The sequence below is a fragment of the Carassius auratus genome, chromosome 16 (assembly GCF_003368295.1).
Source record: "Carassius auratus strain Wakin chromosome 16, ASM336829v1, whole genome shotgun sequence".
Taxonomy (NCBI): Eukaryota; Metazoa; Chordata; class Actinopteri; order Cypriniformes; family Cyprinidae; genus Carassius; species Carassius auratus.
The window spans coordinates 27,270,979-27,287,690 of record NC_039258.1 but is presented as its reverse complement, the minus strand read 5'-3'; the positions used below and the strand labels follow the sequence as shown (position 1 = coordinate 27,287,690).

Here is a 16,712-nt window from a genome sequence, read left to right as displayed (position 1 = left end):
AAGCAGTGTGCTCAGTCAAATCTGCATCTGATACAAAGCCTCAGGAGGGACACCAAATTGTCTTTTAATTGTCATGTGGTAGTGCTTGTGTAAAGATTATTTTGGCAATGCTTTACAACTTTCTGTATGTTAAATTTAGTTTACACAATAGCAAACATGAAAAACATGGGTTTACATTTTGCAAGGATATAATTTATTCTATACTAGTACATTTTTACCATACAAATGAGTAAATTAATATCAGTTTGTAGTATGTATTAGGAACAATTTAAAATGATCAATAGAAGTAGGCTATATTTATAATTTTACATTAACTTTGATTAAAACATTATGTAAATACTGCTAATGGTTAGTTTGTGATACCTGTAAATGAATCTACATGATACTTATTTCTGTGTAAATTAAATGCAGCATCAATCACCCCTTTGTCATGATATGTGCAGTAAGTTTAATTGCTTTTTATGTTTTCATATGTTTTATTTAGAAATTAATTTCCATGTATAATTTCATATTTAAATTTAAACCATTTCTGCAGGTGTAATTTGTTTACCATGTGTCTCAAAACACTTTGTTTTATGAAACATTTTAATGTATTTTTTCTTCTCTTTTTTACTGTTAATAAAAACGAATAAAATTCATACTGATACCCATCCTTTATATGCAAATGAAGGTATGACATCATATGTTGGGCGTTAAATGCAGTCAAACTGAAATGATTTAACATTTATTTATTTGCGTACTCGGTGATTGTCTTTATTCAACCACACGTTCAGAGAGATGCCTAGAGGCTTTTATCGGAAACGGAAAAGGAAACTCAATTTATTTGGTATATGCGTCCTGGCTCCTGTTCTGTAGCGTAGTACATTGGTGCTGAAAAGAGCATGAAAGGTTGGTGCAAACTGCCTTGCTTTTTCTCATGCGCTATCTACAAGATAGAGGCAGAATCTAAACAGTCGAGCAAACAATGGGCAATTTTGCGTAAGTGGTGCTCTTTAAAAAAATCAGTATTGAGGATTTGAAATTATCCGATAGGTACAGCGTCAGGTAACGTTGTCGGTGAATTACCACACAGACGCATCAATTCTGTAATGTTTAAATACGCTCATTTCGCTTTACAGAATAAACCCATTCTTAGAGGACAGGTTGTGCTGTGTTGGTAGATGCAGGGCTGACTGTAACAGAGCATGCATGAAGGATTACAGGAACGTGCATTGTTAAAGGAAGGAATGGCCTGTGGCTGCAAACGCCTGCAGAGCGCCATCATCTGTGCCGCTATCTAACGTTACTGCTGCACGGGAAAATATATGTTACCCGAGTTGTTGTCCGTTTGCACTCTGTATTGAACATCACGAAATAAAACGATTAGAAAATAACGAATAAAATATAAAGGCAACGAATAATGCACAGATCTACATTTTGTTTTCTTTGCTGTATTTAGAAAAACTAACGAATGACTCTTATGAGCCGGTTCTTTGAATGAATCGCTTAAATAAAAGCATGAATAAACGCATCAATAATAATAATAATAATGCGGTATTCACCTACTCATCAATTTCCCGTTTTAAATAGGTTTTATATATTATTTATATTTTATTTTAAATTTGAGTCGCCTATTATATGGAAATAATATTTTATTCTACTTTTATGGAAATACTAGCTGTCTTGCTATCAAAATCCAAAACCATAATACAGCAATACTATTTCATGCCAGTACAAATACTTGTGTGTGGTAATATATGAAAAAAAATGTTTTGTATGTTTATCTTTTAACTGTTATATGGATAGCAAGTGAAACAGCTGATCAAGTTCTGATGCTGCTTAGTATTAGTTGCAGTGCATCTTATAATAGGTTGTCTTATCTTCTATTCTTTTTCCTTCAGTTTAGTTTCAGCTTGAGTGGGGGGAGGGAACTCGGGCACCGGCAGACTTGCCGATTTGCACATCATGCATGAAGGAGAGGCCAAGAAGAATGAAACCAAATCTGATGTGGCTGACACCCAGGAACAATCTGTGAAGAGAGGAATGGGGGAATTAATTTCAAAAGGTCTGGCTTTAAACTCCCAAAGCAGAAGTGTGGCAGAACCATCGCCTGTAGCTACTAATGTCCTTCCTGACTCCTTGCCCTGCAATGCTGTGGAAAAAGAGAGAGGAAAAAGCTCCTGTGAAGTAAATGTAGATACATTTCCACAGCAATTAAACTCTGATACACAGAAATTATCGGAAGACCGTGAGACAGATTCTGATTGTATTTCCAGCACCACAGATAATGAACCAAAATCACTGCTGCTTAATGAAAAATTTAACAAACCACAAACTGACACTCAAATGTCTGTTACAACAGATGAAATCTCAAGTAGTCAGTCCGAAAATAATGAAGTCCATTGTTCAACTGTCCAGACATCCGAGGAAACCATCTTTGAGACGTCCTGCTCTAATAAAAGTGATAACCAATGCAAAAAATATTCTGACAAAAAAATACATGAGGACACTGCAGATGTGAGTGTTTCGGACACTGAAAATCGAGGTGCCTCACCTTCTGACTCTTTAAACGAAAAGGATGTAACATTGGATGATGCCTTCGAAGAGGCAAATTCAGAGCACAATAACCAGATGCTTTCAAATGAAGCCAATGCTGAGGCAAGAAGTGTGGAGAACACAGAACATAAACGTAGATATTCTTCCTTTTCCCGTGGAAGGCCACGCAAAGAAAAAAACGTTATCAAATGTGAATATTGTGGGCGCCCTTTCAATCATGCCTCAGCGTATATTATTCATCTGCGTGTTCATACAGGGGAGAAGCCCTTCACCTGCCAGGATTGTGGCAAAGCCTTCGCTCAACTCTCCAACCTTCGATCCCACAGCAAAGTCCATAAATCCAAAAGTAGGAAACATAGAATACAAGATGGAGCCACACCTGAGAAAATTGTGGATGAGAAAGAAATAACCATGACCGATAAACTGGAAAGTGACTGTCATAGTAATCAAATCACCCCTAAAAGGAGAAGGCGAGGAAGAGGGAAAGGGAAATCCCAAACATGTCCGATCTGTGGCAAAGTCTTTTGCTACAAGTCTGTCCTCAAAATCCATCTTCGTATTCACAGTGGAGAAAAACCATACTCTTGTAAGGTATGCGGCAAATCGTTTACTCAAGCGTGCACGGCACGTGTCCATGAGAGAGTACACTGGTCTATAAGACCTTACTTCTGTTCAAAATGTGGAAAGGGATTTTCTCAGATAGGGCCATTAAAAGTACACACTTGTGAGGGTAAAAGAAACCCTCATGCCACCTTGAAAGAAATGGAATTGGATGGTGTTATCAGCTTCAGGTGTCACCTTTGCAAAAGTTGCTTTGGCACAAGAGATGAGTATGAATTACATTTGCAAGGACACACTGACACCCAGCGTTACAGCTGTGACCGTTGCAAGCAGACGTTTAGTCTTCTTTCAGAGCTACATACGCACAACAAACACTGCGTTTCCATCCGGCTCGCAAAAACAAAGCCTTCTTACAGTTCACCTCACAGATTACAACCCAAAAACTCCTTGAAGAGAAGAACTCCTCCGAAAATGCGGAGTGCAAGTCCAGTTAAATCTCCTCCAAAAGATTTTTCCTTTCCGAGGAAGCTCAAAAAATGCTCCTCTTTACTTGCTTGCCCTCTTCAGGTCATGGGGACAACTGTTTATGACTCTAAGAATAAGCTCTATTCAGTCAGTCAATCCATCAAATCCAGCTATTTTGTATCGCAACTGAACAGTACGCACCACAAAGCAGATCCGAGAAAGTACTTCTGCCCACAATGTGGACGACTATTCCATCATGTAGGAAGACTGAGAGCCCATATGCTCACTCATTCACGGCGTCAAAGCTTCACGTGCATTGATTGCAACAGGGTGTTTAAAAACTGGAACAAATTTTGGATTCATCAGAGGCTGCATAGACAGAAAAGAGGGCGCTTTTTTTGCCCCAAGTGTGGACAGGGGTTTCGATTTGTGGGACTGTACAATAAACATCTGCAGAAGCATCCAGCACTTAATGCTCATACTTGTCCCTTCTGTCCTCATACATTCTCAAATGCACAAAAGTTGAGGAACCACCAGCAAGAGTGGCACCACTCAACTATGCCCTTTATTTGTGATATTTGTGGAAAAGGTTTCTCAAGCGCGGTTATTCTTAAGCGACATGGAGTTGTTCATTGCACAAATGATCCAATGGAGACGCATTACACCAATGACCCTCAGTCCGCTGTGCATCCTTATGAATGCGGTACATGCAGCGCTAGTTTTGAGAACTTGGACTTGCTTTTCCACCATCAGCTCCGCCACAAGGCTGTAGATAAAGGATCAATAGCAATGAGAGGACAGCTACTTATGACAAAGGAACACCAATCTCATCATCTCCAGCATCAAAGCTATGATTACAGCCTTTGTGGTAATCAGAGGCAAGAGAAGCTACTATCATTCCCCCGTTCAAATGGAGGAGAAATGCCTCATCGTTTGTCACACTTTGGTCCCTCTAACATACAACTATCACAAAAGTCTAAATCAAACACTGAAGCTCCAAGCACCACCAAAACTAATTCTCAGATTAATGAGGGGCACATTGTTAAAAAACGCACTAAGGGCAGTTTTTCAGCAATTGAAGAATTAAATGGTTCAAGCCGGTCACCGTCCATATTGAAAAATGAGGACACAACTGGTGACTTAATTTGCACTGAATGTAATGCTTGTTTTTCCAACCTTACAGAACTGCATGGACATTACTTGGAACATGCCAGAGGAGAAATATAAATATCCTGTAAACGTTTTCTTTCTTTTTTTCATTGAGTGTGTGATTAACATTTGCATGGTAATCACATACTTCTGAAACTTGTGAAAATGTTTGCTGTATATTTGTTTTTCATCTGATATCATTATTGATGTGCTGATACCCAATTTAAAAAAAAAAATATATACATATGGACTAGAAATTCCCTGTAATGGACACAGTATTGTTTTATTTAGCAATCCTATTGTTGAGTTAGATAGCTGTTAGTGTTGGTGCTGTAATTGTGAAGTGAAGACAAAATTATCAAGGATGTTCCATAAAAATAAATAATACAATCAAACATCTTTAATGTTTGTTCTCAGATGTTTATTTCATGTTTGCCAAATGATATTGCAACATCCCATGATTATGGGATCCAAATCTGTTGGGCCTTAGTTGGAGTTGATGGTGGTGTTGATCCAAGAGATGTAGTTGCAGACCTTGGTATAGACACCAGGTTTATTCTTTTGGGCACAGCCGTAACCCCAGGACACAATACCCTGCAGCCGGTTGCTGCACACCACTGGGCCACCGGAGTCACCCTGCAAACCACATAGAAGTAATAGAAATAGAAGTCAAAAAAAGCATGTTTAAATCTACTGCAATGACCTTAACGCTGTAACTCGCAGTGATCTTACCTGGCAGGAGTCCTTTCCTCCCTCAATGAAGCCAGCACAGAACATGTTGGAGGTGATCTCACCAGGGTAGGCGTTTCTGCAGGTACTGTCACTCAGGATAGGAGCCCACAGGCACATCAGACGGCTGGGGTAGTTGCCTAAGGAAACATCAAGTGTTCACTATAGGTGAGTTTGAATGTGTTCACTGTGCTATTCTAAGATGACCTGAAGATTAATGTACAAAGTGTTATGCATGAAGTACACACTTCCAGAGGCGCTCATGTTTCCCCATCCAGAGATCAGACATTCGCTACCAGCTGAAGCACAGCTTGTCGGCAGAGAAACGGTCTGAACGTAGCCATTCAGACTGGCAGAGCTGGCCAGCTTGATCAGCATGATATCATTGTCCAGAGTGTAGCTGTTGTAACTGGGGTGTCTGATGATCTTTTGGGAGTTGATGAATTGCTCGGTGCCCTCAGAGACGTCAATGTTATGCTCACCCAGACGCACCTGGATAGAGCTGAGAACAGAGATGAGTAAGTTGTATTGGACTAAAATTCTGATTGTTAATGGTTCATTACTTATGTGCCTCTTGTAGAATTTATTTTTGAAAGGTAATTTATATATATCTGAAGCTACTGAAGATTTCTAACCCAATAGCCACACTACTGTCATGCTTCTGTTCAAACATTTGCAGGCAGTGAGATGTTTTAATGTTTTTGATCTGTTAATGCTGAATGTTTAGCAGCGGTTACTGCAGTCTTTAGTGTCACATGATTCTCAGAACTCATTCTAATATGCTGATTTGGTGCTCAAGAAACATTGTCATTTTTACCAATTTTGAAAACAGCTGTGCTGCTTTATATTTCTGTGGGAACCCTTTTTTTCCTGGATTCTTTGATTAGTAAGTTCAAAATAACCACAATTATTTGTCATTGTCTTTACTTTCCTGTTTTTAAATGTAATGCATCCTTTTTAAACAAAAGTATTAATTTATTTATATAAAATCTTACTGACCTCAAACTTTTAAACGTAGTGTAAACTTGCCTTTTTTTATTAATGGCTCTCAGAGAAATTAAATGTTTGAAAAATAGAATTACACAACAATTTATAACACATAAAAAATACATAGAACATAAAGAAACATAGAAAATACTAATCTTCCTTTATTATATAGTAAAATTCATTGAAATATAATTCTTAATTCAAATCTAAAGAACTTTTTGAACATTATAGTTACTGAGATAGAATGATTTTGAAAACTTTCCAATGTGACAGCTAGTTCCAGTCTCCCTAATACTGAGTATATGAAAGGAAAAAAAAGTCATATTTCACTTACGACTTGTAACAGTGAGCAGCAGACACAACCCAGCTGCTGGAGATCAGAGAGCCACCACAAAAGTGGTAACCACTGTTCAGAGAAACCTGGTATGGAACACCATTCTTAGTACACTCGAATCCGCCGACGATTTTGTCATCCTCATCCAGAGGAGCAGCATCTGGGAAAGTATATAGTTTTAGTGTCACATTTTTATTTTACAAAAATTAATTGAACAGAGCACTTGGAATTATTTTTATTTATTTATTTACTTACTTACTTTAAACCTAAAGATATCTGTATTAATTCCAGTATAAATCTCCCCTGCCCCATTACTTACAAGCCACAGTGAACAGAGCCAGAAGAATGAGAGCCTTCATGTTGAAGCTGTTGAGTGGTGTGTTCTGAAGGTTTTAAGGCCCTTCTTTTATACTCTGTCTACTCCACAGCTTGAGATAATTTTCAAGGGCATATTTACATTAATTTTATAAGCAAGCAGTGTGTGACTTCAGCATGTGCTTAACCATAGTATACAAATTTGCTTAGGATGTTATTGCAAATAATTTTATTTAAGAAACTATTCACAAATCATGAATTAATAAATGTTTCTTATTATTTTTCTAGCAGCATTATTTAAAAAGGGGACTTTTTGGTTACATATCTGTCATGAGAAGTAAATGTTGATATGCGCTCCTTAAAGAAAAATATATAGGTACTAAGAAAGAAAATGATTTTATATTTATTTATTTTTATCATGTCAAGCTCTTGAATTTTGAAGATAAGCCACCTAATTCTAATTAGATTTAGCTCTTTTTTAACAAAGTGGTCAAATCCAGGAACTGGAAAATGAGCACATTAGAGGTGACTGAGTGTTTTGTATTTGTCAAAAATGCCAATTTATTTCATAGAAACTATATTAAGTTACTAAAGTGAAACATTTCATTGAAAGTGGGCACTGATGAATAACCCTTTGTGACTGCATTATTTTCCATTAGTAAATAAGCTGTAAAATCTTGGCTGAAAGTAACCTTGTTTTCTGAAATGTTACAAACTTCTTACAAACCTGTGACTTTAAATAAACATGACATGGGAAAATATTCAACTGAATCAACTTGGCAGCTAAACCATTCAAGGAGTCTCTTGACTCCCTATCTTCTATCAAACAACTTAGAAATGTTTAATCAGACATTTCACACATGCACAGTTGTGAGCAGCAGTCTCCATTTGTAAGCCCGTTTAAAACAAGTTCCTGGTTAGACTTTTAAAAACCTATAAGGATACTAGGTTTTATGTGTTTTGACGTGTGTCAGCCACTGTGGACAGACATTCAGTTCGAATTACCTTTTAAACAGTTAGAGCTATTGTTACAATTACAATCTAAATTACCATTCACACATTTTCATAATTATATATATAACTGTCCTCTTTATATTTCTATTTGTTTACTTTTGAATATACTCTTAGAAGAGATTAATCCTTTAGAGTTAAAAAAAGAACTTTCAAAGTGCAAATATGAACTTCTAGCTATTAAAAAGGTTCAAAGTTGAACTTAAAGTTTCAATAATGATCCACTGGTTATTTGGCAGTTATTTTAAGAACTTTTGTTATGGTTAAAGGCTGTGTTTCACCTGTACCCATGACCACCACACATATCTCTAAATTGCAGAATAATCTTTAGTGCACAATGTTGTTGTAAATTTTCAGAACACAAATTAAAAATCACAAAAAATCTACATTCAGTTTTATGTACATAAATGAACAAGAAGCTATTCTGTGTTAAATTGAGAGGGTGAAATGAAATTCTTATTCCTAAAAACAGACTTTAGTCTGTTTAATATAGTCATATTTTACAGCCGTACATCCTTTAGATTTTCCCCATACCAAATTCAAGCTTTTAATCACAGGGAGCCTACTAATTCAGCTCAAAACATGATATGTGACAAAACCAAATTATTTTATCTGGCTGGCAAAACACCTTTTAGACATGATCAGGTTGGACACGTGTTTATATTGTTGAAGAACACCATTATGTCATTCTGTAATCCTTCATATCTGAAGCATATCTAGCCTATGTGTTGTTTAAGGTTTCATCAGCAAGATTATTTTTCTTTTTTTCCTAGTAATTGTTTCTTATTATTATTATTATTATTATTATATTGTTTCGATTTTGAGAATAAAAACGAACAAAAAGCATTTAATCCAGGGTGAAGGTTTCTGGGGTTAATACGCAATTTGCAATGCAAAGCACTGAATCTGTTTCGCACAAGATCAGAGGTCGCGTGGAAAAAACGTTACATTCAAGCGCAAGCTTAAGTCAGTTTACTGGTCCAGAGTTAATTATTCAGCGTATACCATGGTTACACCCCAAGACCTTTTCTCAGATTTTTTATTTCAAGATATTTGTAAAGATTTTAGCCTGCTGGTTAACAGAGCACTTGTGTATTGATTATTTTCACCAACAGAGGGCACTGCGAGTTACATTGATTGCTTGGTCGAGTGCTGCTAACATTACTTCATTCACGAAGAACTGCAAGGCGCTATTATCATCAATCCTCAATAGAGACACCGTTGTCCCTGTCAAGGTAGTAAAGTTATGTTGAATTAAAATAATACTGTTTGTATGTACTTTATAAGTGCCTTTATAACTCTAACTTTATAACTTAAATTTTATGACTCCTGTTGTTTAATCGGAGACTGAAATTGATGAAGATACTTTAATGAACCTAAGTGCTTAAAGGGTAACTAAACCCCTGTTCAGAGCCTGACTCCACCCACTATATAATATTTGAAAAATGCTGAAAAGTGGGCAGAGCACAGCGGAGATAGAGGGGACGAACCGAGGGCGGGGCTGAGCGAGTGCGGCGTGGACCTGAGACCCGCAGTGACGGATTAATTGACAGCTGCTGTCAGAGTCGCTAAAATTGAGAGTGAATGTAGTGACGCAAGTAGGGCCAGGGCCTGAGCCATATCAATTAGAGCCGCTGACTCAAACTGCTGTCTTAACTCCTGCATCATGATCGGCATCTGACGATGCTAGCAAAGCAGCCGCGCAGTCTCTGAGTAAGGCACTGTGTCGCTTTCCAGTGCGAGCTGTGTGGAGAAGCCCATTTCCACCTCCATTGCGTTGGAGAAGCAATCCTGCGTAAAATGCAGTTTGCAAACTCCAGCTCTAGGCAGGAACTCGTGGTCTTCCAGGCCAAGTGCATGCAACCACTGGCGCCTTAATTTCAAGTCTGCTGGAAAACTATTCAGTCCAGCAGTTCTGTCGCAACCAGCAACACTACACCTACGTACCATCCTGACCACTGTAAATAAATCTACGCCAACGTGAAGCTATCCTAACTGATGCAATACTATGCTACTAACTATGCTTCTAACAATACTAACGTTACACTAATAGCTATGCTAATTAACTGCATAGGCTACACTAAATAATCCAAATAACCATATAAATGCTATGCTAAATAGATGCTAAAATACTCTATCCTGATCGTTTTCAATACTTGCAATTCCAGCTCCTCCTGACTCGGTACAGTGATTTTGATGGAACAAGATGGTTTTATACTGCCAAGGGCGTGGCGAGCTGAAAATTGCTTACGCCACCTGCCACCGCTTACATCACGTACCACCGCAAACATCCAACAGGAAAAATCAACTGCATTAGCCACCGTTCAACCTGAAGAGGGAAGCACTCGTTTTTACAACATATAATATTAAAACACTTTATACTCAAATGTCAAAAAAGTTACTTGAATCAATGAACAGCACTAATAAAGCCCCATTCTTATAGATCATTAACTAAAAAAAGTTGGTTTAGGGTTTAGTTACTCTTTAAATGTTCCCAAAAATGAAGGATTGAGTCAAATTCATTATATCATAATATTTACCATTGTGTTCATTCGATTTGCTTGTTGTTTGGGACCCCAGTATATATCTTATTTTGTGTTCTGAAGAAGAAAAAAGTTATACATGTTTGGAACAACATCAAGGAGAGTAAATTTATTAATTAAATTTTTCAAACTGATGTAGAGTAAGGTGAGTCTTAGTAAGGGATTCTTACAACCAAAACGATTAGATTTTCATGACCACTTGCCCTCTCTATTATCTTTAATATAGTTTACAATGCCTCATCTTTCTTTTCAACGCCTCTATTACATTGTGACAGGTTCAACAAAAGTCAAAGATTAATTACTGACTCATTTTTTGAGTCTTAATTATTTTTTTTATTTTTTTTATAATAATACATTTCACATTAACTACTAAATATTGTAATAGTATAACATGATTTTATCCTTGTTCAGGAACCACATACACACAACCCTGTGCTGTTTATAAAGGGACATGCCTTGGATTCAGAGTCTCTTTTAGAAATAATGATGGAAGGGGAGGAGGTCTGTGAATTAGACGATGTGAACACAGCTCTACACTTCATCTTCCACACTGAATATGCTTCAAAGTTGAGAGACACCCTGACATTTATTTTAAACTGTTTAATGTATGATAATGCCAAAACCAACATGCCACCCCCAATGGCCAGTTTTTTTTTGTTTGTTTGTTTGTTTTTATTAAGTGAATGTATATGTATATAAATCCATGATATGGATTGTTGTTTATTTATTTTATGTGTTTGTTGGTTTGTTTGTAATACATATTTTGGTGTTAATCAGTTTATGGACAATCATGGTGTTATGCTGTTTATATCATCAAATTATATTAGTAATATAGAATATTAATAATAACAATAGTAATAATAATAATAACAATGTTATTGCTATGCAGGATAAGGTTAAAACAGGAACTGATGAGGGTCATTAATGCGCCATTAATTGAAGGTTCCAATTAGAACCTTTTCAAAAAGGTTAAAAAAATTAACGTTTAAGGTTCCCCTACAGTTGCAATCTCCAGGAACCTCAATGGGCTCATTTTTTTTACCTTTTCTTCTAAGAGTGATACCGACTCTTGTGTTCTAGGACATACAGACTGGTAAGGACACTTTTATTGAGATACTGTTCATTATTTATGCTGGGCATTGCATTATGTTAGAAAGACATGTCACTTTTAAAATTCACAAGTTAGAAAATGATGTCCACCAAGTGAATAATGAAATATTTTACTTAAAAGGAGGTGGACAGAAACAGAACTTTACAAGAAAAGTTACTTGTGGTTGGCACAGTGTGGTGAAATCGGTGTGGGTTTTGTTCCACTGGTTATTCCAAGAAATCGCAGATCAATCATTAGCTCTTTTGGGAGCGTACAGGTGGCAAATGAAGGCTATACAAGGATCAAAAATAGAAATACAAATGGCTATGATTATTATGCCTTTATTATCTTTGAGAAAAATGTATTCTAGATTTAGTTCCGCATTATAAACATCAGTATCAATTTATTAAGGAAAGCAGGATAGTTGCCACATGCATCTGAACATTTTCAAAAGGGATTTAACTCAGTTTTGAATCAAAAGTCCAGTTGCATAAATGGGTCAGCTATATAAGGGAGGCTGATTTTAAGCAAAGGGATCCTTCACACTCCGGTGAGAGCAAGTACTAAAAGTAGTCCAAGCCATTGCATGTTTTTTTGTTCAATAATGTTATCACAGAGCAGCTATATTATTTTTAATAAAGAGACAGCATAGACTGTTACTTTTATTTCCACTTATTATTTATTCTTATAACTACTACTTATTTTTATGCATTGGCATTTGTGGAGCATTAATAGAAAAAAATCACATAAATGTGCTAGCACCAAATTCTCTAGAAGACTTAAGTGGTAACATCTGGAATAACTACTAAGCTAAATTTAGGTTAGCACCAAACTGACTTTTCTTTTCACACATTGTTTAAAATAGAACTTTTATTTAGTGTTTTATGTTTTAAAAAGTTAAGGCAAACTTGTAGGCTTAATGTGTTTCACAGCACTTTAAATTGTATAGTCCAACTCCTTTTATTTCGGTTTCTGTTTTTTTTTTATTTGAATTTATTTATTTATTTATTTTTGTGCAAGATGACAAAAGACCGACGTGTTTAAATATACTTTCGCCGTTAAAATTAATAAAATATCACTTTTAGGGTTTCAGAAATAGCCACACCGCAAATATCTTTGTGTGATGTCATATTCCTGCGACGATTTGGGTTCTGTGGACATTTAAGATTTTAAGAGGTTGGCTTTGCATCTATGTACTTATATCATTGTAGTATTTAAAAACGTTCTAGTCATTTATCACAGTACGACGATGTGAGTGCGGATTATTATTTTTTTCCTTTTCATTCTCGTAATGCGGGCACGTCGCATATATGACTTTTACACGAACAGCAGTATTTGCTTGAGAAGAGCTAGTGGCGGCTAACGTAATTTATGCGGAATGCGCATCCATTGCGGTTGTGGTGCAGAATATATGCGCACTGCTGCGACACAGGTAATCTTGGCCTTTATATTTAAAACATCCCCTTAATTAAACAATAGGTTAAATGCGAATTCAACTATATTATCCAAGCATTCTTTGTTTTATTTCTCGATCTCTCCTCAGTAGCCCCGGAATTTTACTCGTCATTGCCAGATTTACTGTCAATCAGGAGAGCTCTAAGATGTCTGCATGTCATGAATGATACAAATAAATAATGTCAAACATAACAGAATATCAGAAGAACATCTCCGAGTTTTGCTTTTGGACGGAAGCCACAGGTTTTGGTTTTCTTGGTCTGACGTTAGTAAAGATACAGTCAACAAAACCATCGCAATAAATGTGTAGAATCAGTGTAAATGAACACCGTCCCTTTCTAAAATGACACATTAACCTATTACTCTCCCGTAGCAAATATCTATTTTCTGTGGCTGTGTATTACAGAACCCATTATTAAGGCTATTTTTGTTAGACATCACAATGAAGCAATGAACGCCTTGCCATGGAACAGCATGGTGGCTGTTCACCCTCCTTGTGAATGGCACGCTGTTCACCAGTCACATTGGGGTGTCTGTAGACCACAACACATCCATGACTGAATACTACGAGGAGGGGGGGTTGCTGTATGAGCACTCACCTCCCATGCACATCAAAGTGGAGTCTCCAGAGGGGCCCTTTGGAGGCGGGGTTTCAGAGGACGGTTTCCCCAGGGAAGATGAAGACTCAGAGGGCAGTTGTGACTACGAGAATGGTGGGTTGCCAAGCAGCCTGCCTTTTAACGTTGTGGTTGTGCATCCCAACATAGTCGCACCTGGAATGTCTTCAGATGATCTCATCCCAATAGAACAGAGTAAGTTATAGATGGTAGGAAGTCTTAATAATATGTGATTTTACTTTACTCCTGATACACAATAACAATTGTTATTTTTCTCTTGTTACTAAGGTTTTGCAGTTATAGAAATTAAGTACAAGTAAAACATTTCAAATCATGTTCACTCACTTAAGATGAAGATTTCAGTCATGGTAGAAGCATCAAGTGTTTACATCATCTACTACTCCAAAAAATCCTAATATTAGATTTTTAGAGCAATTTTAATTAGACTTTTAAATAAGATTTTTTGGTAGCACTTTATTTTACAGTCCTGTTCCTCATGTACATACTATGTACTTATTATAGTAATTACAATAACTATGTAATAACTAGGTACTAACCCTGAACCTACCCCTAAACCTAACCCTACCCCATTTAGTTACCTTGTGTTACCAGAACTTTCTTAGATAAATACACTGTAAGTACACTATAAATACATGTTAGTACACGTACTGTAAAATAAAGTGCAACCGATTTTTTTAAATCCAAAAATTAAACCACCATGAACACAGAAATTACATTTACTACAAACTTGGTGTTTTTGACTAATTATAAAAAAAAAAAAAATTATATATATTTTTATCATCCCAGGTATTATGTCAGTATTAATCCAATAGATCTTATTAACCAGTGCAACAAAAAACAGAAAATGCATTTGGTGTGCCTTTGAATAAAAATGCAAAACCTAGTTTTGTGTCAAATGAAAATGTGCCTTTTATTTAAAGACAGGGGTGTGTCTTCAGCATTAGCCGCAGGAGGTATAGGAAAAAGGAAGAGCCGCTTTAGCGGGGCAGAGCTGGAGGTGTTGGTATCAGAGGTGACCCGTTGTGAGGGAGAGCTGTTCGGTCCAGCAGGGAGGCTCCGGCGCCGAGAAAGAGAGCGCATTTGGGCCGGGATACTTGAGCGCGTCAATGCTGTGTCTAGAGTACCTCGGACTCTAAGAGAAGTGAAAAAACGCTGGGATGACCTGAAAAGACGCAACGGTGGTAGACTGGCCGACGCAAGGCACCGCACCTGCTATCTGCCATCAAGCAGAGGGGCTGCGATTTTGGGAAGACAGACCCAAGTTAGTCCCAGGCTCCAGCAATCTCGTCAAAAGCAGAGCACCAGAGGAAAAGCCAGTTTCACGTGTTTGTCAGACACTGATCCAGGTTTGATTGATCCTACAAATCTGATTCTACAATAAAGTCTGAGAATATTTATTTAAAGTCGATGTATATGTTATTGCTGTTTCAGTTGCAGTTGGAGATAGCTCTGAAAGAGATGGCTTCGAAAAAGAGGATGAAGCTGGTGAGCAAGAGGGTGAAGATGGAGATGATTGTGAGGGTGTGGAGAACAGCATGGAGGATAAACTGGGTTTGGGCTTGGGTCTGGGAATAGTACCACCTCCAACATCAGAACGCTGGCTACCTCCTTCACCACTATACAGTGCCCCGTTCCTCAACGGGACTCCTCAGCCAAGCCCAGAACCATCTTTAGGAACCCACCAGGGTCCACTGGAGCCTCCTCCACCACGCACTTCCTGGCTGGAAGATGAACTTCGTGGACTGGGAGAAGCAGCCATGCAGCTTGGAAATCGCATGGAGCAAAACCTGCGTGAGTTTGGAGAAGGTTTTAGACGTGATATGCGGACGCTTGTGGCTTCACAAGAGGCCCTTACAAATAGCCTGCAGCAGAATAATGTACTTTTGCAACGTCTGTTGGGTCTACTTGAGATGCAGCATCAGCCGCCTCAGCAACAAATTCCACAACCGCAACAATTACAGCAACCTGCACAGCATCAACAGCAACAGGAACCTCCACAACAGCAGCCTTATGAACAACTGTTATTGCCACAGGAGGAGCAGCCACAGCTAGAGCAGCAAATCCCAGCAACTGTTCCACCTCTACCACCACCTCCAGATATTTTAGATGGTACTCGGCTCACTGAACCACCGAATGACATGAATGGAGTTACTCAACAGCCACGCCGTGGCAGAACAGTAGATCTCAGACGAAGACGCAGACGTTAATGTTGCCGTGAGATGTGGACAATTGAAATTTATTCAGTTACAGTAAATGTATTTATTGAAGCAATCTTTTTTAAGGTTAACTAGTCGCGTATTGTGCAATGTCATATTGCAGCCACACCTTGTTATGCCTGTCGCAGATATATAATAAATTGTATAATATGTACACCAAAAAGCTCAAATCTATATCTAAAATGACTTCTGCACTCTTGTCGCGGTTAGTAAATTACTGACATTTTATGGATCTGCTTGCTTAAGTTTCTATATGATTATTGCAAGTTTAGAAAAATAAATCCTCTAGGCAGGCTTAAAAACTCTTCAGTATTCTTACTGTGGCAAGAAAACATCATTCATTTTTATTTTTTAATTGAGGCACTGAATATCAGAGCAAAATGACATTTTACTTTTGCTACTATCACGGTTTCAGAAAGTACATCCAAATGCTGTGTAAGGGACATTATACTGCATAGAGTCACTCCAGTTCCATGGAAATAAATGCAGTTTTCTGAATTGCTGACTTATGTAGAGATCTAAGATCGCCCGGACACTCTGCATGCAATTCAATATACTATTTTGCTAACTTTTCACCATGTTAACAAAAATCACTTGTACTTGGAAAAAATGTCTGCAAGTTTTAATAAAAGCAATCAATACATTTAGCCTCTGTTTTCTATTATTTTTTATCTATTTCAACAT

General features: G+C 37.4%; 3 protein-coding genes across 5 annotated transcripts; 2 read left to right on the top strand and 1 right to left on the bottom strand.

The window, feature by feature from the left end:
• The first annotated feature begins 690 nt into the window (after positions 1–690).
• Positions 691–5,109, top strand: LOC113116704 (zinc finger protein 709-like). 2 transcript variants are annotated; one of them, XM_026285019.1, is made up of 2 exons: positions 691–888; positions 1,881–5,109. In XM_026285019.1, the coding sequence occupies exon 2, from the start codon at positions 1,945–1,947 to the stop codon at positions 4,786–4,788; it is 2,844 nt and encodes a 947-aa protein (XP_026140804.1). In that variant the 5' UTR covers positions 691–888; positions 1,881–1,944; the 3' UTR covers positions 4,789–5,109. The 2 variants fall into 2 exon arrangements, with proteins under 2 accessions (XP_026140804.1, XP_026140803.1); XM_026285018.1 differs by having other exon boundaries at positions 691–978.
• LOC113116705 (trypsin-3) lies at positions 5,110–7,190 on the bottom strand. Its single transcript, XM_026285020.1, has 5 exons — positions 7,080–7,190; positions 6,761–6,920; positions 5,688–5,941; positions 5,443–5,579; positions 5,110–5,346 (listed from the first exon to the last, which is right to left on the bottom strand). Exons 1-5 carry the CDS (start codon positions 7,117–7,119, stop codon positions 5,197–5,199), a joined length of 741 nt encoding a protein of 246 aa, XP_026140805.1. The 5' UTR covers positions 7,120–7,190; the 3' UTR covers positions 5,110–5,196.
• Positions 7,191–12,831: 5,641 nt separating this feature from the next.
• On the top strand, positions 12,832–16,668 carry LOC113116698 (myb-related transcription factor, partner of profilin-like). 2 transcript variants are annotated; one of them, XM_026285012.1, is made up of 4 exons: positions 12,832–13,151; positions 13,581–13,986; positions 14,733–15,158; positions 15,244–16,668. In XM_026285012.1, the coding sequence occupies exons 2-4, from the start codon at positions 13,728–13,730 to the stop codon at positions 16,017–16,019; spliced, it is 1,461 nt and encodes a 486-aa protein (XP_026140797.1). In that variant the 5' UTR covers positions 12,832–13,151; positions 13,581–13,727; the 3' UTR covers positions 16,020–16,668. The 2 variants fall into 2 exon arrangements, with proteins under 2 accessions (XP_026140797.1, XP_026140798.1); XM_026285013.1 differs by having other exon boundaries at positions 12,858–12,895.
• The last annotated feature ends 44 nt before the right edge of the window (positions 16,669–16,712 follow it).

Excerpts from the sequence above, each read along its gene's own strand:
- LOC113116704 (XM_026285019.1), top strand. The coding sequence starts at position 1,945 with ATGCATGAAGGAGAGGCCAAGAAGAATGAAACCAAATCTGATGTGGCT.
- LOC113116705 (XM_026285020.1), bottom strand. The coding sequence starts at position 7,119 with ATGAAGGCTCTCATTCTTCTGGCTCTGTTCACTGTGGCTT. Across the intron at positions 6,921-7,079 it reads GGCTCTGTTCACTGTGGCTT|ATGCTGCTCCTCTGGATGAG; the intron begins GTAAGTAATGGG and ends ATACTTTCCCAG. Across the intron at positions 5,347-5,442 it reads GAGGAAAGGACTCCTGCCAG|GGTGACTCCGGTGGCCCAGT; the intron begins GTAAGATCACTG and ends TGTGGTTTGCAG.
- LOC113116698 (XM_026285012.1), top strand. The coding sequence starts at position 13,728 with ATGACTGAATACTACGAGGAGGGGGGGTTGCTGTATGAGCACTCACCT. Across the intron at positions 13,987-14,732 it reads TCTCATCCCAATAGAACAGA|ACAGGGGTGTGTCTTCAGCA; the intron begins GTAAGTTATAGA and ends TTTTATTTAAAG. Across the intron at positions 15,159-15,243 it reads TTTGTCAGACACTGATCCAG|TTGCAGTTGGAGATAGCTCT; the intron begins GTTTGATTGATC and ends TTGCTGTTTCAG.